Below are 23610 nucleotides of genomic sequence, written 5' to 3'. Positions count from 1 at the left end.
TTTGGGAAGAAACTCAAGCCCTTTGGACCTTATGCTCTCCTGGATGTTTTCTTTACCCTCTCAGGACACTGTGGTGGCTCTCCATGCTTTGTCCAAGTATGGAGCACTTACTTTTTCCAGAAGTCAGAAAACGTCTTTGGTGACCATCCAATCATCAGGGACATTTTCCCACAAGTTCCAAGTGGAGGACAGTAATCGCCTGTTACTGCAGCAGGTCCCACTACCAGACATTCCTGGGGACTATAAAATTAACATGACAGGGGAAGGATGTGTGTATGCCCAGGTGAGACCCTGGGGAAGGGCTGGGTATGCAGCTGCGAGCCTCCTTCCCCAGGACGGAAGGTCTCGCTTTGCCTACTTGCACACATGATGCTCAGACTGGGGGAAATGGATCCAAGGGCACAGTGCAATGGAGGTAAAATATGTCTGTTCACTACTCACCAGACAATGCTGAGATACAATGTGCACCCGGAGAAGCAGCAGTCTGCATTCGCTCTGCATGTACAGACAGTACCTCTAACTTGTGATAACCCCCAAGGCCAAAATAGCTTCCAGATCCTGCTAGAGATCAGGTATGAATGTTTGTCTGGCTCTGGTCGACTACAGCTCCATCTTCCTAGAACACTTCACAGAGTGCGGTCAGAGGTGTCTGAAGGGGTTCTGTTTTCTCTTTTGAAAAAAAAAAGATGCTTGACTTCAGCAGAGTGAACAATGATGAATTGTAGAATTCTAATTTCTAATTAGTTGGCTGGCAGGGTTCCTTTCTTTGGCTCTATCATAATAAAATAAAACCTTATTCTTTTCCATGAGACCTTAACATGGCCTATGCTTCTTCACCAACAAAGAAATCCTTTCTAGACTTTTAAAAATTCATTTTCCCCCTAGATAGGGTTTCTTTGTATAAAAGCCCTGGCTGACTGGATGCAGTTTGTAGACCAGGCTGGCCTCGAACTAGAGATCCACCTGCCTCTGCCTCCCAAGTGCTGGGATTAATGTCACCCTGGGATTTTAGCCACCCCCTGGCTAAAAATTCTGTTTTTTTTCTAGAAATATTTCTTTTAAAAAAGAAATTCAATTCTTCTTACAGTCATCAAAAAAGCTTCCTATAAGATACAGCCAGAAACAGGATCTAACTACAAAAACCAAAGGGAGGTTGGATGGAAAGAAGACATTACAGTGTGACCTGTCCTCTTGTTTACCTCAATGTGCTGTGTGTGATGGGGTTTGAGGGTGCACATGTACCTGTGTGTGTATGACAGAGGACAGTGTTACCATCAGTCCTCAGGTTCCATACATACTTGGTTTTGAGATTAGGTCTCTTACTGGCCTGGAGCTTGGTAAGCAGATGGTGCTGCCTGGGCAGCAAGCCCTTCAGATCCACTTGTTTTTAATTCACTGTCCAGGTGACACTGTTGCATGGGCCCTTTTCAGGGCCATTTATACTGACGGAAAGGGCCATCTATTTTAAGATATGAAAATGTCCCACAGGCTCTATCAGGAGTTACCACTGGACCTCAAAGAAGGCAAACTCAAACTGTTAACATTTCTCTTGCCATGCACTTCTTTGGTCTGTAGTTACACAGGGAGCCGCCCAGCCTCCAACATGGTGATTGCTGATGTGAAGATGGTGTCTGGTTTCATTCCGTTGAAACCAACAGTGAAGAAGGTAAGTAGACCTGTTTGGGTTTTCTGTGTTGTCAAGCTAGGAGCTTACAGACACCATCGTAATAATAACAACCTGTGTCAAAGTGATGCTGACATTAACGTACATATGGGTTGTGATTGCAGCCTGCACAGGAAGTGTAAGAAAGGAGTCCAAGCTCACCAGTTTTTAAAGTGTCACAATGAATTGGTCAATAATGATTCAGGGGAAATATTAAATGTCAAATCCTGAAGATGTGGTTTTGGATGTTTTAAGGGCTGTGGAAATTAGCAACAAGCTAGGATGAATAGCAGAGTACAGGGAAAGATGCATGCACAGAGAATATGAGGTAAGTACCATTGAATGCAAGGCTATTTTGGCCTTTAAATAAAATCTAAAAATATCTATTACTAAGTCAGATCACATTCAGTCAGACATTTAGTAGAGTGGCATTTACAGTTTTCTAAGCATGTTTTCATTCTTATTGGAAAAGGTTTTTTCACCAATTCGTTCAAATGGATTTGGTGACATCTCCTTCTCATCACCTTCAATCCCACAGTTCTTTTGCTTCTTTCACCCCTGAGGCCTTTGCTTTTTCAGTAACACAGATGTTTTCTCTCATTTTCAGCTTGAGAGATCAGGGCAGGCGAGCAGAACAGAAGTGAGCAACAACAATGTCTTGTTATACATAGATCAGGTAAGATGCCTTCCTGCCTTCCTAGACATGCCTAGGCATTGAGTCTTTCTTGGTGCATGTACGTGGGAAGCACATAACAGGAACAACGTGATTCTATAGGAAGTCTTTGGAGAAGTGTCTTCCCTCTGTTCATACTGGATGTCATTTTTCTTTGGCTCAGCAGTTAAGAGCACTCACTGCTCTTGCAGAAGGCCAGAGTTCAGTTCTCAGAACCTATAGCAACTCACACAACCTGTAACCCTAGATCCAGGGGGTCAGATGTCCTCTTCTGGCTCCTCCAGTATAGACTCCCAGGAGCCTCTACTTCAGTTCCTCACAAAAGCCATATCACCATCCACATATGTGGGCAGTTATGGACACAGTGACTCTAAGGTTACATGCTATCATCCAATGCATAACTGTCTTTCAAATACCATGGGCTGAGTCACGCTGAAGGCAACTAGTGGCCACCTCTGTGAGTCTGGATCATTGTTCTCTTTCCCAGGTGACCAATCAGACACTGGCCTTCTCCTTCATCGTTCAACAAGACATCCCAGTAAGGAACCTGCAGCCTGCCATTGTGAAAGTCTATGACTACTACGAGACAAGTGAGCAGGAGATTATGAAGGGCCCTAAAGCAACATATTTTTGACAGTTTCTCTCTCTCTCTCTCTCTCTCTCTCTCTCTCTCTCTCTCTCTCTCTCTCTCTTTCTCTCTCTCTCCATATGAATCAGAAGTATAGAAAGGGATCAGAAAGGCTACAACTCTACAAGGATAACTGCTAGTCCTCTACTCAAACACTGTAGGATGAGCACACTCTGATTTTCCCCACAGAGTAAATGATTCTGGTGATATTACATGTTTGTTTGTTTATTCCATGGGAGGCAGGCATGCCAGGGTGCCTGTGGAGGTCAGAGGGCAATTTGGGGAAATGGGTTCTCTCCTTCTGCCACATGGATCCTGCAGAGCGAGCTCGCTATGGTCATCAGACAAGGTGCAAGGCAAGCACCTTCCCCACTGAGCCATCCTACTGGCCCAGGATAAAGGTGTGAAGTGGTAATTTCAAGAGAGGAAAAATTCTTTCACTTGGTTTGTCTGATCTCTCCAGAGAGACAACTCTCAGCTATCATCCAGGTCCTATTGAGAAAAGTGGTCAGTCCTAATGCATCAACTATCTTCCACAAAATCTCCCATCAAAACTCTGATTCTCAAGTTTTTCTCTCTTGTTTTCCAGATGAAGTAGCTTTTGCTGAATACAGTGCCCCCTGCAGGACAGGTAAGACCTGAACTCTCCTTGCCACAAGCCTATCTCTGACCTTCTTCACTTTAAAACTACCCAGAACGTTTGTTATGTGAGCTCAGACTTTTCTCACTGTGTGAAAACACAAAGATATACAGCTTTGGATCGACGTACTGACCCTGGAAGACCCACCTGCCTTCCTTACCAAAGTGTATTGTAACTTACAGTAGAAAATCCGATGGATCTCATTCTTCCCCACACCAGTTAGCTTTCCACAAAAAAAAAACCCTGCTGTCTGCACCCAGTTACATCCTATTCATCCTGTGTGTTGTTTTCTTCTCTCCACAGACACAGAGAAAGAAAATGCTTGAAGCTAGTATCTGTGGAGAAGGCATTGCTGGAATCCCCAAACCCAGGAACCTTCAAGATAATCATCATTTTTCTTTGTCTCTCCAATACAAATACTGAACAAACTTGGTAAATAAATACATAGTTCAAGAGAATCTCTATCTTTGATTCTTTCTTCATTTGATCTAAATTTACTCCATGTTCATTTAGTACCTTGCACTATACCTCACATTTGCAATGAATGGAAATGACATTCAAAGAGAGGAGCATTTTAATAATGTGAGCACTTTACAACTGCTTTAATAATACAGACCTCAGAACATGAAGGACAACAAAGAGGTAACCTTACCTGTATAAGGAAGGCCATGATGGGTGTCTTAGTGAAACAAGGCTATAGTGCAAGCAAGAAATGGTGATTCTGGCCTGCAGTCAGTTCATTCCTGGAGGATAAGGTCAGAGCGTTGCAAAATCGAAAGCAACCTAGGCTACTCAGTAAGTTCTGGGTGAGCCTTGGCATCATAACAAGACCCTGTCTCAGAAAATCAAAAGACAGGAATTGTAGCTTTATGGTAAAATGCTTGACCACTTTCAAATCTGTGGATTTGATTTCTAACACAGGGGTGTGTGTGGGGAAGGGAGAGACAACACATCCAGGTAGAAACACGTCTTACAGAGGAACAGAGAGAGAGAGAGAGAGAGAGAGAGAGAGAGAGAGAGAGAGAGAGACCTTTAGTGCGAGGAAAATACCTGTACTGGCTGACTTGAAGTCATTGTGGTTTGAAGGCTAAATGTCCTTGACAGGCTCAGGTGTTTGAGCAATTGGTCGTCCCAAGCTGATGTTGATCTTTGGAATATGGGTCCTCCCAGGCAGTGGGGCTGAAGCTTGAGGATTCCAGCCCAGCCAAGTTCTGTCTGCTTCTTGAGGCATGGAGTATAAGGAGTCAATTTCACAAGTTTTTGCATCCCTGGCCCTAAACATCCCTAGCCACTATGTTTTCCCCACCACAAAGAGCTACAGCCCCTTGACCTGGGAATGGCCAACTGATGGCCAGATGCTTGCACACATAAGCCTGTGGGGACATTTGAGGTTCAAACCCTAATAGTTAGCCTATTATTCTGGAGCCTGTGACAAGGCAGCACCTCACAGGGGGAAGCCACTCTAACATTCAATAGAGAAAGAAAAGGGCAGAGTCCCATATTTTCCTCAGTGACCTCTCTTTCTCCCATTGGTCATCTATTTTAAAACCCCTCCCACTTCCCAGTAGCACCACAGGTAGAGGGGCCAGCCTTTAGCACAAAGGCCAAGGTATAAAAGCCTCAGTTGCTAATGGGGCCTTTTCAGAATGGATGGAAATTTTTTTCCAAGATATATATTATTTTATTAATTTGTTCTTGTTACATCTCAATGGTTATCCCATCCCTTGTCTCCTCCCATTCTTCCCTCCCTCCCATTTCCCCCTTATTCCCCTCCCCTATGACAGTTCCTGAGGGGGATTTCCTCCCCCTGTATAAATTTTAAGAACTGGTTTGTGTTCTTACCAGCAGTGGGACCTGGCTCATACTCACTGGCTTACTGGTGGTTTCTTTCATGATCCTGAGGGAAGAACTTTACTTAGGTTTGCTTTGCTTTGCTCTGCACTGTTGACTCTGTGGTCCCACAGCACAGAGCCTAAAAGATCAGGGACAACGAATCAATCAAAACGAAGTGTTCCCTGTCTGAGTTGATGGTGGCAGATGTGTGCTCCAGTAAATAAAAGGTTGTTGCAGCACACTATGACAGCAGTGTTTGTTTTTGCCACTGTGAGGCTGGGGCTATGTGTTAAGACTTATTTATCAAGGGTCTTATTTTATCATAGTTGTTTACAATGGCAACAAATGGAGAATGGAACTGTGGTAGGAAAGTTAGGATAAAGCTGTCTCGTGGAAACGTTGGAAAACTAATTACAAATATATTCTACTTCCTTACATTTTTATTTAATCTTTTGGGTAAGCCAACATTGGGTCATTATAATAAGTTCTAGAACAAAGTGGAAGTCTCCTAAGAGATTAAAAAAAAAGATTTAATTATTATATGTACAGTGTTCTGTCTGTATGTGTGCTTTCCTGACAGAAGAGGAAACCAGATCTCTTATAGATGGTCATGAGCCACCATGTGGTTGCTGGGAATTGAACTCAGGACCTCTAGAAAAGCAGCCAGTGCTCTTAGCCTCTGAGCCATCTCTCAAGTCCTCCTAAGAGATTTTAACAATGGAACTTTTCAGAAGATTAGGATGGATTCTCATGCATTTTTGTTGTTGTTGTTTTGCTTTGTTTTGCTTTTGGACTCCATTTAGGTAAGAGACATGATGGACAATCATCTTATTTTAAAGTGGAATTAGGAATGGGAAAATATTCAAATTAGTGCCCCGGCCCACGAGGTCTTTAAATGGAAGCTGGGAAGGGGTTTGTGAGTGAGATAGGACAGGAGACACAAGAAACAGGAGGCAAGTCTGGATTGTAATCAAAGTTCGTTTACTGAAAAATTTCACAAGGTTTTTATAGTGAATCTCAGATGGGCTAGGGAAGGGTTGCAATGGATACCTAACTGTGAAATGCTCCAGCAGGTGTCTAGTTTTACAGCTGCTCTAGTCACAGAAGGGGTAGAAACTCCAGATAGAAAGGGAAGTTGTAAGAGATCTGGTTAGTCAGGAAAAAGTTCCCACAACTGTTGCTCGCCAGCAGCTGGCCTTTGTCTGATTTTACCAGTAGTCTTACTGGAAAAGCTAGTTTATAGCCAGAAAGGAGTTGCTCTCACTATGAACTCGGGAGTCTTAAAATGACCATCCCCCACAAATTAGGTTAGGTTCAAGTTAATGGCATTTTAAAGAATAAATACTCTTATCAGAGACATATGAACTATGCTGTGTGAATGTCTAATTTCCTCTGTGTTGTTTGTTATTTACTGTGTGTTTCCTGTTCTAGTAGCAGGATCCTTTAGGTTCTCCCAAGTGCAGTAATAAAAGATTACCACATGGTGGAAGCAAACATCATAAATATAAGTACTGCTCTTTTATTAAGACAAGGCAAAAAATAAGAAATTGAGTAACGTGCTCCAGTGGGCAGGTGGTCCTAACCGTAGCAGCAGACAGACAGCTCTAGCTAGACTCAGTGGATTACAGAAAAAGAGGAAGAAGGGAAGCAGAAAGATGATGTTGGGAGGGGAACACAAGGTGGACGGTATGACCAAAACACATTGTATACATATATGAAATTCTCAAAGAATAAATAAAATAAAATTGAGGAAAGGAAATAACTGTGGAAAGCTTAAATGGTAAAACACAAAAATAAAATAATCTGCATGATAGTCAGTTCTTTTTAACATACAAAAACCACAGTTCTACCTTCTAAGGCAGATCCATGTGGACAGAGGAACTAAATTCCATCTGGAGCAGTGGCCCAGGCTGTGGCTTTGCTGGACAGGAATCAGGCCCCAGAGCTACTGAAATGTAGAAATGGCATTCTTCAAACTAGGTCTCTAGGCTTTTCCTGAAAGGATGCTAATTGTGTAAGTGACAGCTCCACATCCCAATCTAATAATTTCTCAAAAGTCCCCATCTCTGAAAAGCACCAAATTGGGAATCCGGATCTCCAAATTTTGTAGATTCAGAACCATTGACTCCATGTTATCATCATCTAAAGCCAAGTCAAAGTGACAAAGTGAACAGGGACTCCTACAGACCCAGAGTTGGCTAATGAACACAGCCCCAAATAAAACAAGCAAACCTGCTGGACCTCAAGCTGATCTTTAGAAACAGAAAACTTTCAGGTCAAATATTGCCCCAGCCTGCAGGGCTTAACTAAAACTTGGGAGGAAGTTCCCCTGTTGAAAATGCAAGACACAAAGAAGGAGAGCAAGTCTGATTGATCAAGCTCTCAAACTTTATTAGTTAGGTGGCAGCTTTTATAAGTCAAAAGGGAGGGAAGCATATTGCTATAGAAACCCAATTGCAGGCTTTTCTCAAAACACAGGGAATTCCAGGCAGGGCCATAATATCCTCCCAAACAAGGTATCTGGTTCCATCTTTGTCTAGTCTGACTGCTAACCCATAACAGAGTTGCTCCATCTCTATCTGTCTTTAGTCTAATTGTTGACCCAAAACAGGGTCAGCTAGTTTCTGGTGAAAGGCAAGCTCTGGGAAAAACAGAGACTTAAAGGTGCAGACTCTGATAAGATGGCTGAACATTGGCCAACAAAATATAAAAACTTTGGACTGAATTATAAAAATGTCAATTGCAATTCAGGGGGTTTGAGTCCCTTGAAGAAACATCCTGACACCAAACATATGCAGTCAATGGGGCTGTGGGGACTTTAGGGGGTGAAGCAGTGATTAGATGCATAGGGAATAACTGGACTCAGACTTTAACATGACATTATATCCAGTAAACACAAAATATCAGTGTATCCCTCCAGTCAAAACAAGTGGGGTGGCACATGACAGGGGCTACTTTAAAAGAACAAGAAAATTTGCTCAACCATGTTCATAGCAGCCTTATTCATAATAGCCAGAGGGAGCTAAGTGTCCCTCAATAGAAGAATGGATAAAGAAACTGTGGTACATATACACTATGGAATACTATTCAGCTATTAAAAACAAGGAATTCTCGAAATTTGTGGATAAATGGATTGAGCTAGAAATGATCATAATGAGTGAGTTAACCAAGAAGCAGAAATACTCAAATGGTATATACTCACTTATATCTGCATATTAGCCCAAGGGGCATGTCTCACGAAAGCCTTCACTTACCAGGAAACTGAGACAGAGGGGAGGACATTCTATTGGGACTCTAGATGAGAGAATCATGGGAGAATGGCAAAGTAGAAAGATCCAGAGGGTCCTAGAAGCCTACAAGTAGAACATTAAGATAGGCAGATTTGGGCCCAGGGGTCCTGCTCAAACTAAGGCACCAGCCAAGGACAATACAGGCGGTAAACCTTAAACCCCTACCCAGATCTAGACAATGGACAGAACACTCTCCACAGTAGAGTGGAGAGTGGGATATTACTTTCTCACATACTCTGGTGCCTCACCTTTGACCATGTCCCCTGGAGGGGGAGACCTGGTGGCACTCAGAGGAAGGACAGCAGGTTACCAAGAAGAGACTTGATACCTTATGAGCATATAGAGGGGGAGGTAATCCCCCTCAGGAACAGTCATAGGGGAGGGGAATAAGGGGAAAATGGGAGGGAGGGAAGAATGGGAGGATACAAGGGATGGGATAACCATTGAGATGTAACAAGAATAAATTAATAAAGTAAAAAAAAAGATTAAACTCTAGCAAGGCAAAAAGTCTAGAGAAATAATAAATTTCTAACAATACAAATAACTGATATATATATATATATATATATATATATATATTTCTAAACATAAATATGATTCACTAAGACAATGTGAGCAATGTAAATGGACTTAATGAAATGATCTACAGGCCAGGCAGTGATATCACACAACTTTAATCCCAGCACTCAAGAGGCAGAGGCAGGTGGATCTCTGTGAGTTTGAGGCCAATCTGGTCTACAATGTGAGTCCAGGACAGCCAAGGCTACACAGAAAAACCTTGTCTCAACACACACACACACACACACACACACACACACACACACACACACACACACACACATACACACACACAATGAAAGAAAGAAAGAACAAAAGAAAGAAAGAACAAAAGAAAGAAAGAAAGAAAGAAAGAAAGAAAGAAAGAAAGAAAGAAAGAAAAATGATCCACAGGAGATAGTTATTGACAACCATGCTAATTAAGCCAATGAAAACTTTTATTATATGATAACAAAGAACAGACTCATCCTCCAAGTCTCTTGGTGCCAAGACTCAGGGAGACAGCATTTCTAAGGACAAAAACCACACTTACATCAGTGTTTCAGGGGCTTGGAGCAGTATTTGTCTTTTTGCAGTGCTTAGCGGCATTTTCCAAACACCACATGACAATTTGTTTTGACTTACAGTTCCTCATCTCTATTTCAGTTTTATTTTTTAGCCTGAACAAACATTAATAATTTTAGCTAATAGTTCTGGACCACGGTTAGGATTACAGACAGTCTCAAAAGCATTGCCAAGGAGGTTGTGGCTACTGGGGTGGTGGTGGGGGATGGAAGGCTGAGGAGTGTACAAAGAGAAATGACATAGAGTCAGCACAAGATGGTATCACCTTAGCCTCTTCAAGACAATAGGGTACTGAAGCAGTAGTGATCTAAGAAGGAAGCTAAAGACGAATGGAAGCACTTCTGAATCCTGTAGACCCTCTAGAAAAGCACTAACATAAACATCCCGCACACTGTTCCAGAAGCCAGAGAGGGAAGGGATGTTTCCTAACCCATGTGAACAAAAGGAAATGCCAGTATTGCCCTGACACCAAAATCAGATAAGGATACAGACACGTGCGTGCACATGTGCACGCACGCACGCACACACACACACACATACACTCATACATGCACATGCACACACGCACTCGCGCACTCGCACACGCACACACACACTTAAGAAAACACTAAAAAAATAACCCATTTTTGATGAATATACATACAAAAGTTCTCAAAAATTCACAAATTTAAGTTCACTTTAAAAACATCATGCACTGAGATCAAGCTGTCTCTTGCTCTTGAATACAAGGAAAACTTGACAAATTAGTAAGTGCACTGAAGCCCAACACTGTTGGAGTACTTTGTGTGAAGATGTTTCTGTATATTCAATGCCTACACTGGTGGAGAGCTACATACTAGCTGGATCTGGGTATTGTTATTTCTATGACCCAACACACACACACACACACACACACACACACACAGAGAGAGAGAGAGAGAGAGAGAGAGAGAGAGAGAGAGAGAGAGAGAGAGAGAGCAACAGAGCAACAGAGAGACACAAAGATTGTAACAGAGAGAGACAAAGTAGCAACACAGACAGAGAGATATATATAACAACAGAGAGAGACAAAGATAGTAGCAGAGACAAAGATAGCAACAGAGAGAGAGAGAGACAGAGAGAAACAGAGACAGAGACAGAGACAGAGAGAGAAGACCAGGAGAAGAAAAAAGGCCTGGGAGATTCACCAGCTGACAGGGAGGTGAATGGATGGAACAGAGTGGAGCAGAGAGAAAGGACTAGTCACATGGTGGGGCATAATGCCAGGATGAGATGGGTTAAGCTAGATAGCTGGCTGGAGACTGGCCAGTTAAAAAGCCTAAGCCTTAAAATTCTAAAAAGAAGAAAAAAGAAAAAAGAAAAAAAAACCCCTGTGTCAGTATTTACTGCACTAGAGGTCCAAAAGTCCAACTATACACACTAATTTCAGTACATGTAAAAAGCCTTTGATGAAATTACGTGTCCTCCATCATAAGAAGACTTGAAGAAACTAAGAGCAGAACGCACTTCAGTGTAGTATGAACTATACACAATAAACTCATAGGCACCATTCTGTTGAATAGAGAAAAACAAAACATTTTCCCTAACATCAGGAATGAGACAAACTATACATAGAAACCCTGTCTTGAAAAACAAAAACGAACAAACAAACAAAACAGAATGAGACAAAGATGGCCATTCTGGCTGTTCTTATTGAATATAATAGTTGAACTCTACTGGGTATGATGGTACACACTTTTAATCCCAGCATTCAAGAGGTAGAGACACGTGGATACTTTTGAGGGCAGCCTGGTCTGCATCGTGAGCCTCTATCTCAAGAAGAAAGGAAAGGAAAAGAGAGCAGAAGAGAAAAGGTACTTGAAATTTAAGTAGGAGCAAATAAAAGGAAGGCAAATGAGCAACAAAGAAGTCAAATTACCTTTTTTGCAGATGATAATGGCCTTAAAAGACCCTAAAGTCTCCATCCAAAGACTCTTGCATCTCATAATGTCAGAAATGTAGTCAAGAAAAAAAATCAATGTACAAATATTATGCTTACAATTACCTTGAATAATAAAAAAACCCTATGTATAAACATAATCAAAGACATCAAGCACCTCTGTGAAGAAAGTCATAAAGCTCTAAAGGAAGAAGCTGAAGAAAACACTGGAAAATAGAATGAGCTCCCACATCCACATATGTGGATATGACAAAATACTGTGAAAACAGCCATATTATTAAAAATGATTTACAGATCTAATTCCTTCTACTCATCCTCTTTACAGAAACAGAAAAAGTAAAACATTATAAAAAACACACATATTCACACACAAGCAGAGAGAAGAAGGGTTGGGGGGGGCAACTTGAGTGTAAGAGAAAAAGCCAAAGAAATCCTGAGGGGAACGCGCAATGTTGGAGGTATCACAATAGCTGACTTCAAAATGACCAACAAACACGGGTGGCACTCAGAGGAAGGACAGCAGGTTACCAAGAAGAGACTTGATACCCTATGAACATATACAGGGGGAGGTAATCCCCCTCAGGAACAGTCATAGGGGAGGGGAATAAGGGGAAAATGGGAGGGAGGGAAGAATGGGAGGATACAAGGGATGGGATAACCATTGAGATATAACAAGAATAAATTAATAAAGGAGAAGAAGAAAAAAACAAAAAAACAAAAAAACAAAATGACCAACAAGCCATATACATAAAGCCACACAGTTGCAATCACCAGGTTCTCCAGAAAGGCATCAAAAGCATACACTAAAAAAATCTGTATTAACAAGTGGTGCTGAAAAAAACAAGATAGCCACATCTAGAAAGCTGAAAATAGAACCATGTCCCTCACCCTACTAAAAAAGCAACTTATAACAGATCAAAGTCTTAATGTAAGACTTTAACTTTTAAACATCTAGGAGAAAACATTGCAAAATACATAACCATCTTAAGAGGACTCTAATGTCTCTGGAAATAATATCAGAAATTGATAAACAGAATTCCATGAAGTGAAAAAAGCTCCTGACCAGCAAAGAAAACAACTACTAACTAGCAGGGTGAAGAAACAGACTAAGGAATGAGGAAAAACCTTTTCCAGTTATTCACCTGATAGAGAATTGATATTCAAGGAAAAAAACCAGACTATGTGTGTATGTATGTATGTATGTAATATAGAGAGAAAAGATACAGACCTGAAAAAAATATAAAACCTATGACTCTGTGGCAGGAAGCCTTAGCTGCAGTTCTCAGGAGGCTGAGACAGGATAACACAACTTGGGGTTATCCTGAGCTACACAGCAAGTTCATGGTCTGCTTAAGCTACAATAGTATGCCTGTTTTTTTAAGAAAGGAAAAAAAGAGCTAAAAAATATCAAAACTAAAGTACTAAGCAACCCATTAATAAACTCTCAAATTAACAGAACACATTTCAGATGATGTGAAAAAATTGTTCACCATCTTTACCCATAAAGGAAATAGAAATCAAAAAGTTAACATGAGATGTTAACTCTCCCCGGCTGAATGGTTACTGTGGGGGAAAAAGCAATAGATGTGGATGAAGATACAGTTTTTAAAAAGTGACTCTCTGCATCTTGGTGAGAATGTAACTAGTCTGGTCACTACAATAATCGATATGGGAAACAGATTATTGTACCACCTGGACACATCACTTGTAATAGGGTTTCTGTTACTGTGATGAAACACCATGAACAGAAACAGGTTGGGGAGGAAAGTGTTTAATTTGCTTACATTTCTATATTGTTGTTCATCACCAAAGGAAGTCAGGACAGGAACATAAGCAAGACAGGACCCTGGAGGTAGGAAGTGATACAGAGGCCATGGAGGTGAGCTGCTTACTGGCTGGCTCCACATGGCTTGTCTCAGCCTGCTTCCTTATAGAACCCAGGACCACCAGCCAAGGCATGGCACCACCCACAATGGGCCTGGCCCTTCTCCATCAATCACTAATTAAGAAAATGTCATACCACAGAAATTGGTAATAATGAAATCATTGGGTTTATATAGTGGGGTTAAAGGTAAGTATTCTTCTTGTCAAAAGGGAGTTTAGTATTTTATAACCTTTCTTTGATGGTAAAAATATTAGAAAGAAAACAAGAACATTTTGAAAAAATACATCACAAGAATCTTGCTTAACTTGTAAGAATCCAAATGAATTAAAGATTTTTTCCCCATACAAATAATTTAACAACAGCACTGTATCATGTAGATTTTGTCTGTTCAGGCTTTTTTTTTGCAAGATGTTCATTTTTCATTCAATAAATAAATGTTAATCATGAATGGTATTTCAGAAAATAAAAGAAAATGTCCTACATTCAATCTTATGGAGGTGTTTTCTCAGTTAATGTTCCTTCCTCTCAGATGACTCTAGCTTGTACCAAGTTGACATAAAACTAGCCAGCCCATCATTTCTTTAACCCAAAGGAATAAAGTCAACTTGCTGTGGAATTCTACCATCATATAAGCAAAACAAGCCAGCCTTGCAAGGACAACCATCACATGTTTTCTCTCCTATGTGGGATTAAGGAGAGTACGGGGGCATGAAAGAAATGGGGAGCCATTAGGGGTGTGGAAAGAGAAAGAAAAGAAAAGGAAATGGCTGTAAGAGAGGATAACAGAGGGTAAATATGATAAGAGACTATATGCATGTAAGGAAATATATGAATAAAAGACTAGTGAAAACCACAAATGGTGCTAATCATTCAAACAAGAAATAGCAAGTCAGTATGGAAATTTAAGTCTACCAATATAATTCCAGAACACAAGAGGAAAACCTTAGCAAAGAAGAAGAGAATTCTAGTAAGGAAATGTAAGGAACAGTTTTATTGCAACTCGAACGATGTTGTGAGGCAATAGTTTAAGCCGTGCAATAGGCATCTGAGGCATACTCAGTGGGACAAAATAGGGAGGGACAAACAATTCTATTTTCAGGGACCTAGATATATGACATAGGTAAGATATTGAATTAGTTCTTTGAAAAGTGCATTAATTCATCCGTATTATATGGTCAGTTATACAGCCTGGAAATAGTCAGGTTACAGTTTATGTCATATTTTGCACCAAAATAAATTCCAAAGGTTTTAAGTATTTAAAATATAAATCAGATGAGATCAGGTGTGTTCAGGATGGTATAGCTGTAGACCACATCAAGCAATTACCAGAACAGCCCAAAGCATTCCTGGAAGTTCTCTGTCCTTGGGCAAGTTAGGCTTATAGGTTAGAAGCATTTTGTTTTATATTTTGCTTAGCACAGTAATTTTAACCTTTTAAACCTAATGTTCACCATCACACCACAAAATTCTATTTTCTCTCACAGTTTTTGTTTGTTTTCAAGATGTTTAAGAAATATGTGTTAGCCAGGCATGGTGGATGCCTTTAATCCCAATGTTATGCCGAGATTACCCAGATGGTAAGACCTCCAAAAATCCCACCAGGACTCATTACTGATGTTAAAATACACAGGGTCCTGTATTATGGACTCAAAGCTTTTGATCATTATCCTTCCTGATGCAGCAGGATAGAAGAATAATACCAGAGCTTCAAGGGTAATGGGTTTATAAGGAAAGACTGTAATTAGGAGTAGGGGGGTTACAGTGAAGGAATGAAAAAACCATAAGTGAGCGTCATGAGTCTCAGGAATGTAGTTTTTCAGCAGGTTGGTGGGAGGCCAGATCTCCAGGGAAAGTTGTGAGTCTCAGGAATGTAGACCTTCAAGCAGGCTGGGTCCAGGAGGCTGAATCTCCAGGGAAGTATCTCAGAGGATCATTGGGTGTTAGTTGTATTTAACTGTTCCAGTAGAGTTTCTGGAGAATGCTGGCAGGCATCATTGCCAGAACACATGGAGAAGGGCATGTAGAGGACAAGTTCTCATACATAGCATCATTAATTGCAGAATATAAATTACATATAGGATATGGCATTAATTTTGCCTCTACAGCAACACTTGATGAGGCAGAGGCAGGTGGATCTCTATGAGTTCCTAGCCAGCCTAGTCTACAAAGCAAGTCTAGGTCAGCCAAGAGAAACCCTGTCTTTAAAAGACAAATAAAGAGAGAGGGCAAGCAAGCAAGAAAAATGTGTTTCTTGATCTATATACCTTAGAAATAACCAATAATTTTATGTTACAATAGGAATCTACTTCATGTATTTTTCCCACTGTTGTTTTGTTTCATGTTTTAGGATCATCTCACATAACTTGAAACATTAAAGTGGATAATAAATCCTAATGCATGTCCTGTTTTCTCCCACACCTGGTGTCTCTGAGTTTCAGTTACTGAACTATTGAGTAATTTTCTGAAGAGCAGAAAGATGAGCAGACCAGATATTCATGTCTTCATGGAAATGACAGGAGACTGCCACATATTGATGCTTGCTTAAGAGTGTGTGTGCATGTGTGCATGAGTGTGTGTTGGTGTGTATGTGTGTGTGTGTGTGTGTGTGTGTGTGTGTGTGTGTATGAGAGAGAGAGAGAGAGAGAAGAGAGGTACCCAGAGCCTTTCATGGGTTGTAAAACTTCAAAGCTCACCTCCACCCACTCAGTAACACACTTCCTCCAACAAAGCCACAAGTCTTAACCTGAGCTCAGCAAGGGACTTTGGGCCCAAACTGTATGCCGAGTCCAGCCAGAGTCTCAGGGCTGGGACTGCATACAAAGCTCAGCTAGAGTCTCTGGGCCCAACTGCCCGCCAAGCTCAGTTAGGGACTCTGGTCCCAAACTGCATGCTAACCTCAGCCAGAGTCTCATGGGCAGAACTGTGCACTGAGCTCAGCCAGGGAATCTGGACCTAAACTGTGCACTGAATTCAGTTAGGGGCTCTGAGCTCAAACTGTTTGCAGAGTCCAGCCAGAGTCTCAGGGCCGGGACTGGGAGCAAAGCTAAGCTAGAGGCCATTCTTATACAAACCACCACATACCACACCCTGTCCCCCATAGGTTTGTAGCCATATTATGATGCAAAAATACACTCAGTGCAATTTCATAGTCTATCACAGTCACAAAATCACTTAAAAGTTCTAAATCTCTTCTGAGACTCATGACATTCTCTTATCTGTTATCCTGCAAAATCAAAATAAAAAAGATCATATACTTCCAACATGCAATGGCACAGAATATACACTACCATTCAAAATAGTAGAAAAGGGAGAATAGTGAGGAAATACGAGACCAAAGGAGGACCAAAACAAGCAAGGCCAACTCTGTATCTCTAAACTCTGCATCTCCATGTCTGATGTCAAAGGGCTCTTCAGGTCTCTAACTCCTTTCAGCTTTACTGAATTCTACTCACTTCTCCCTGTTGGGCTGGTTCCACACCAGCTCTTCAGTTTTCTTCGGTATGTTATCCCATGGCTCTAGCATCTTCTAAATCCTGATTTGTGATAAATAAGAAAAACCCCGTATTGTGCTAGGAACCTATTCTCATTTTCTAAAAGATGAGGCCACAGAAACTCAGACTCATTGTCCTCATCCCTAAACTTGTAAAACTGATGTGAGATAATTAACCAATTGCTTTGGCTTTTTAAAACATACTCATCACTGTGTGCCAGGGAGTGAGATACATCCTTTGTCAGTGTATACAGGGGGAGAGAGACAGCACCTAAGAGCTTGAGAAGAATAGAAGCAATTTCTGTCTTGGCTTCACATTTCACACAAATGAGATAATTGTGGTGCCTTAAAACAAAAACAAAACAAAACCTTTTCTCTAGCCGCTTCTGTATAGCACATATTTGTTTTGGCTTTAAGGCTGTCAGCCTGCTAACCATAATTAATAAATTCATTTAATGATAACCTGAATCAGGTCTGTGATCTTTTCCCAGTGCATTTGAACTCTGTACCAGATGTCTTGAAAGAAATTCAGGTCTCACCTTCAGTGCTTCATACAATGGCCTCTCTGGGCCTCCATGTCGGCTCACTCCTGATACACACCTGGCTTTAATAGCTCTCCTTAACTAAGAAGGTAAATTCCACAACCCCTTCTCTTGTATCCTTGACTCTATAGACATACCCATGAAACTAATGCTATCAAATTCTGCTCCTTGATGGAGCTGGACTATGGCCTCCTCTTTCAATCACATTTGCATCAGCTTTCTGTTGTTAATGGTTTCTAGCACAACTTAAGGTTTTCTTTAATTTCTTTTCACAAGGTGGAAGTTTAATTTGGTGAGGTCTTGCCCTGAGGTCACTACTCCCCTTATACCATTCAACATCAGGCTTTTGTTTAAACTTTTTATCTCTTTGAGCACTGGACTTAGTTCCATTACATTTCCTGGTACTCCTTTTCTCCTCAAAATGTACATTTTGTATATTTCTCTTTGTTCATTTGCTCTTTGTCATGATAGAGCTACATAAGAGTGGCCACTAGTAACCATATGACAAAGCCAGTACTTGCTTTTCTGAAGTCTCCTCCTCCAAAGACATTACCCAAACCTTTCCAAGTTAGCCTGAAGTAGATTTTAGGACAAGGGTGTAAACCAGCCATATTCCTTTCCAGTGTATTGAAACAATGGTTAAGGAGACCCTCACCTATGGACCCAAGAGGCCCCAGAGACCCCAATTTGCTTTACTAGGCTGACACTATGACAGGCTTCAGATTGTCATTTGACTAATTAGGTCAAGTTTCTAACAACTCCTGGACAAACTACAGTTCCTAGAAAACTTATGGGCAGCTAATCAGCCTTCAGGTCAAAATGACCAAATACTATGTTTCTACTACTTCCTGGCCTTGGTAAAGAACGCAGCTGACCCTATCCAATCAAATTAAAGGCCAAGCTTTCTCAGAAAACTGGGAATAGGGCTTCCTCAAAACCCAGATATTCCACTCCTTGGAATATACACAGAAAATGCTCCACCACACAAGGACATATGCTCAATCATGTTCATAGCAGCCTTATTCATAATAGCCAGAACCTAGAAACAGCCTAAATGTCCCTCAGTTGATAAATGGATAAAGGTACATTACACTATAGAATACTACTCAGCTATTAAAAACAAGGAAGTCCCAAAATTTGTGGACAAATGGATGAGACTAGAAATGATCATAATGAGTGAGTTAACCCAGAAGCAGAAAGACTCACATGGTATATATTCACTTATAACTGGGCACTAGCCCAAAAGGCATGTCCCACGAAAGTTTTCACTTACCAGGAGTTTGGGACAGATGTGAGGACATCATACAGAGACTCTAGGTAAGAGAAATATAGAAGATGGGGAAATAGAAGGCCACAGAGAGTCCTAGAAATCTACATGAACATCATGGTGGGTGGATCAGAGTCTGGGAGGTCTGCTCAAACTATTGCACTAACAAAGGACAATTAGTAAACATCAAACCCCTACTCTGACCTACCCAATGGACAGAACATTCTTCACAGTTTTGTGGAGAGCAGGGACTGAGTCTAATATGAACTCTTGTGCTCCATAAGTGACTACCTCACCTTGGTGGGGAGGCCTGATAGCACTCAGAGAAAGAATAAGCAGTCTACCAAGCTGAGACTTGATAGCCTATGACCATATACTGGGTGAGGAGGTCCCCCTCCATCTTAGACCTAGGAGAGGGGGATAAAGTGAAAGGGAGAAGGAGAAAGGAATGGGAGGATACAAGTGATAACAATTGAGTTGTAATCTAAAGAAATTAATGAAATTAAAATTAAAAAATAGATACAGAATAAAAACAAAAAATAAAAACAAATTAAAGGATAATTCCTGAGAAAAGCCAGAATGTCAATGACTCAAAATGTCCCCAGTAACCAAACAAGCAGCCAATCCTAAATCCCCTCATATGCTCTTTTCTGGCCAATCAATTAAAGTCTGTCACAAATACCTCTAACTGTCTATAAAATGAGCCTGTGTGCTCATTTCGAGGTCACCCTCTAAGGAGAGTGGTGATCTCAGCATGCTTGTATAAAAAAAAACTCTTTGCATTTGCATACTGCCTTGAGGTCTTTCTTCAGTGGATCACCCGGACCCTAACATGGTCCCTAGTCCACTTACTTCCCTTCTGAAGCTTCTTGAGCTTGGCTGTTATAAATTACATTGCCCTCCATATCTGAGGCTGAGTGATCCCTGCTTAAAATGTTCAACTACTTTCTTAGTCCAAAGCACCAAAGTTCACATTCTGCCAACTAGCAGCATGGTCAGGCCTGTTCCAACAGCACCTCATTCCCTGGGACCAACTTCCATCTTAGTCATCTGTTGCTGTAAAGAGATACTATGACCAAGGCAATTCTTATAAAAGAAAGCATTTAATTGGTAGCTTGCTTACAGTTTTAGAGGCTTAGTCCATTGTTATCATGGCATGGAATATGACCATATGCATGCATACATGGTGCTGAAGAAGGAGCTAAGAGCTACATCCTGATTGACAGGAGAGGAGTGTCATCCCTCCAGTGGAACCTGTGTGACAATTAATACAGATGTCTGAGGCCATGACCTCGTTAACTGAGGAGAGTTTCCTGGATTGGGGTTAATAATCCTGACAGGAGAAATCTGATGGCAGTTTTTTCCTTCTCTCACTGTGCTGGCAATTCTCTGTCTTTATCCTATTTCTTTTAAAAATTTTTTTATTTAATTAATTTATTTAGATTACAACTAAATTATTATCCCATAACTTGTATCCTCCCATTCCTCCCTGTCTTCCACTTTCACCTCATTCCCCTCCCCTAGGTCTATGCCCAAGAGGGATCTCCTCCCACACTTTATGGTCATAGGCTATCAAGCCTCATCTTGGTAGCCTGCTTATTCTTTCTTTGAGTGCCACCAGGACTCCCCACCAAGGGGAAGTCATCAAATATGGGACAGCAGAGTTCATGTCAGAGTTAGTCCTTGCTCTCTGCATAACTGTGGTGAGTGTCCTGTCCACTGGTTAGATCAGAGTAGGGCTTTGATGTTTACCACTTGTATTGTCCTTGGTTAGTGCAATACTTTCAGTAGATCCCCATGCCCTGATCCATCTATTATGATCTTCTTCTTGTGGGTTTCTAAGACCCTCTGGATCTTTCTATTTCCCCATCTCCTATATTTCTCTTACCTCGAATGCCAGTAGGACATCCTCACACCTATTCCAATCTTCTATTTGTGGAGAGCCACAGATAGCAGCACCCCCTGCTGCTTCTCTGACACAATGCGCCCTTGAGTGAGACCCTTATGCGCATGCCTGAAGGCATAGCGTGAGGTGGTGTGATCCACATGCACCAACCAAGAGCGACAATGTGGCAGTCTCTGATAGGACCAGGCACACTATAAAGGTTCTGTGGGAGCTTTTCCCGGGGTCACTCTGGTAGTCAAGGTTTCTGAATAAACTGTTGCAAGAAGAGTTCCCGGTGTTGGTGTCTTTCCTGCTGGTCAGGGGCGGCATCGACATTTTGGTGGCCCATATAGGGAATCTCAGAACTTGCGGCAGCCAGGGCAGCTAGGTGGTAAGTTCCCAGTAAGTGGGACATAACTGTTAAGTTCTCAGGCTTTGAGACAATAAAGTTCCGGGACTCGGACAAAATGGGGAATTATGTTTTTGGGAAAGTGAAAGAGGAACGGTTGGTAAGATCAGACAGAAGAAGTATTGAAGGGGATGATTCTGGCCCCGAGGACGAAGAATTAGAGGAGTTGGCTGAACAGCTAGATAGCATTACTATACCAAAAAAGAAGGAGATCAAGATTACGCAGCCTTCAGCTCCTGAACTAGAGCCACTTGAATCTCCAGGCGGAATAAGAACCCCGCCCTATATACCAGGGGGAGGTAGGTCTACCTCTCCTGAGGCATGGAGACAATTTCATTTGCAAAATGCCCCTCATTGTTACCCAGTTTTTCGGAATGCACAAGGGAATTGTTATCACGAACCCTTGGATTTTAAAATTGTCCAAAGACTGTCTGAGTCTGTTCATGCTTATGGCACAACCACAGCTTTTGTTATGGTGCAGTTGGAGTCCCTAGGGAGATATTGCATGACACCCTCAGATTGGCAAAATTTAGCATGACCTGCCTTTCATCTGGTGCCTATTTAGATTGGAAAGCTTATTACATTGAGTTCTCAGCTGAGCAGGCAGCTGCCAATGCAGCTAACGGACAACCAGCATGGGACTAGGATATGCTTATGGGGCAGGGACGTTTCGCTAACCAACAGACAGGATATCCAGTGCAAGTTTTTGAGCAAATTAATTTTATTGGCACAAGGGCATGGGAAGCCTTTCCTAAACGAGGGGAAGTATCTGGAAATCTCACTAAAATTATTCAAGGAGGCAATGAAATATTTGCTGACTTTGTGGCCAAATTAGTTGATGCCGCTGGAAAGATCTTCGGCGACCCAGATACTGCAATGCCTTTGATAAAACAACTTATTTTTGAGCAATGTGCCAAGGAGTGTAGACAAGCCATAAATCCATACAAACATAAATCTTTAGATGTGTGGTTAAAGATCTGCAGAGAGATAGGAGGACCATTACCAAATGCAGGATTGGCTGCAGCCGTGATGCAGGCAGCCCAAGGAAGGAATAGAAATGGAATTACTGGTCCTCAAAATTGCTTCAAGTGTGGCAAAGAAGGACATTTCAAATGCCAGTGTCCCAAGGGGATTAATCAGAATAGTGAAAATCCTCCTCCATGTACACCTGGCCTCTGTCCCAAATGCAGGAAAGGAAATCATTGGGCTAATGAATGCCGGTCAGTAAAAGACATTAATGGTCAACCACTAGCAGCAGGATTTGGAAGAGCATGGCCAAAAAATGGGACACGGGGCCCTCATCCTCAGGGCCCTCAAATATATGGGGCAATGGAGGAGACCAGGGCTCCGGAACAGTGGCCGAGTCTGCGTCCTCCCATAGAATGGCAATGCCCTGGAGAGCTACTAGAGGGAGCGCAGGCCTTGACCTCTGTTCCACCACCAGACTCGTACTGACCCCACAAATGGGACCTCAGTTGGTAGCCACAGATTTCACTGGCCCTCTACCAAAAGACACAGTGGGACTACTAATTGGCCGTAGTTCTACTACATTGCAAGGCCTTATTATTCATCCCGGTGTAATTGATTCAGATTATACAGGCACTGTAAAAATTATGCTCTCATCTCCTTGTGGGGAGAGCGCAATTTCACCTGTTGACTGTCTAGCCCAGTTGCTCATTCTTCCTCACTGTCATAATTCATTCCCGGCAAAAGATCAAACACATTCAATTTGTTTATCTGATCTTGATTCAATTTTGGCAAGTGGAATCGATCAAGAAAATTGTCCATTTCCCTTAGATTTTCAAATTTTGTGGCATATATGCCTTTGAAGTAGGATCTTATGATTCTTTGTATTTCTTCAGTGTCTGTCATTATGTCTCCCTTTTCATTTCAGATTTTTTGATTTGGATAGTTTCTCTCTGCCTTTTAGTTAGTTTGCTTAATGGTTTGTCTATCTTGTTGATTTTCTCAAAAAAAAAAAAAACCCAAAAACCAGCTACTGGTTTTGTTGATTCTTTGCATTGTTCTTTTTGTTTCTAATTTATTTATTTCAGCTCTGAGTTTTATTATTTCCACATGTCTACCCCTCTTGGGTATTTCTCCTTCTGTTTTTCCTAGGGCTTCCAGATGTGTTGTTAAGTTGCTTATGTGGGATGTTTCTTATTTCTTTATAAAGGCACTTAGTTCTATGAATTTTCCTCTTAGCACTACTTTCAATGTGTCACACAAATTTGGGAATGTTGTTCCTTCATTTTCATTGAATTTCAAGAAGTCCTTAATTTCTTTCTTTATTTCCTCCCTGACCCAGTTGTCATTAATTAGGGAGTTGTTTAGTTTCCATGTATATGTAGGCTTTTGGTTATAT

The 23610-nt window shown here is 41.4% G+C and overlaps 2 protein-coding genes across 2 annotated transcripts in view; both read left to right on the top strand.

Annotated features, from left to right (window-relative positions):
• The window catches only part of LOC311588228 (murinoglobulin-1-like), a 102374-nt gene extending 98318 nt beyond the window's left edge, over positions 1 to 4056 (top strand). The window contains exon 36 of the mRNA XM_084765707.1: positions 3908 to 4056. Coding sequence (XP_084621833.1) covers positions 3908 to 3930 — 23 coding nt within the window. The 3' untranslated portion in view covers positions 3931 to 4056. The remainder of the gene's footprint in view (positions 1 to 3907) is intronic.
• LOC311588227 (murinoglobulin-1-like) overlaps positions 1 to 23610 on the top strand; it is a 212462-nt gene that overhangs the window by 44337 nt on the left and 144515 nt on the right. The gene's annotated exons all lie outside the window — the stretch shown is intronic.

This window comes from Acomys minous (assembly GCF_964271855.1).
Source record: "Acomys minous genome assembly, chromosome: 17".
Lineage (NCBI taxonomy): Eukaryota > Metazoa > Chordata > Mammalia > Rodentia > Muridae > Acomys > Acomys minous.
This window is presented reverse-complemented; position numbering and strand designations above follow the sequence as displayed.